Below are 623 nucleotides of genomic sequence, written 5' to 3'. Positions count from 1 at the left end.
ATACATAAATATATATCTCATAATATACATAAAAGTAATATACAGTTTATTAATATGAGATAACTTTATTAATCCAGTGGAGGCATATTGTGTTTACAGTCGGATAAATAAATAAAATAAAAATATGAGACAGAAGAGGACATACTAAAGCTGTAGTGTAGTAAAGTATAAAGTACCTCAGTGTAGTATTTATAGAGTACCTCAGTGCAGTACTTGGTGTACCTCAGTGTAGTACTTGGTGTACTTGTACTTCCTCAGGCTGGAAGGGGACGCTGATGGGCGTTGCCATGGCGACGGTGGGGGCCATGGTGACGGTATTCGGTTGCCGGGTCACAGACATCGTGGTTGCCGTGGGACCCTCGATCGGAGGATGTTGTTTCACGCTGAACAGAGATCAGATCAACGACTTCACTCATGTACACGAGGACTGTGTCACTGATCCAGAGTCAGACAGACCGCACGTCAACATACGACTCGCCAACAGGTGGGAGGTGGGGGGGGGGGGACAGTAAGGAGGACGGTAGGGAGGACAGGAGGGCAGTAGAAGACGGTAGAGGACAGTAGAGGACAGTAGAGGACGGTAGAAGACAGTAGAAGACAGGAAGGCAGTAGAAGACGGTAGA

At 46.2% G+C, this 623-nt stretch overlaps 1 protein-coding gene across 1 annotated transcript in view; it reads left to right on the top strand.

Moving 5' to 3' along the window:
- Positions 1-617, top strand: part of LOC116380838 (laccase domain-containing protein 1-like) — a gene marked incomplete at its 5' end in the record, with an annotated part of 1,415 nt that extends 798 nt beyond the window's left edge. Inside the window, one exon of the mRNA XM_031842672.1 lies at positions 259-617. Within this exon, the coding sequence (XP_031698532.1) occupies positions 259-512 (254 nt within the window). The remainder of the gene's footprint in view (positions 1-258) is intronic.
- Positions 618-623: the final 6 nt, after the last annotated feature.

The sequence above is a fragment of the Anarrhichthys ocellatus genome, unplaced genomic scaffold (assembly GCF_004355925.1).
Source record: "Anarrhichthys ocellatus isolate YVR2014 unplaced genomic scaffold, GSC_Weel_1.0 scaffold9158, whole genome shotgun sequence".
NCBI lineage: Eukaryota > Metazoa > Chordata > Actinopteri > Perciformes > Anarhichadidae > Anarrhichthys > Anarrhichthys ocellatus.
This window is presented reverse-complemented; position numbering and strand designations above follow the sequence as displayed.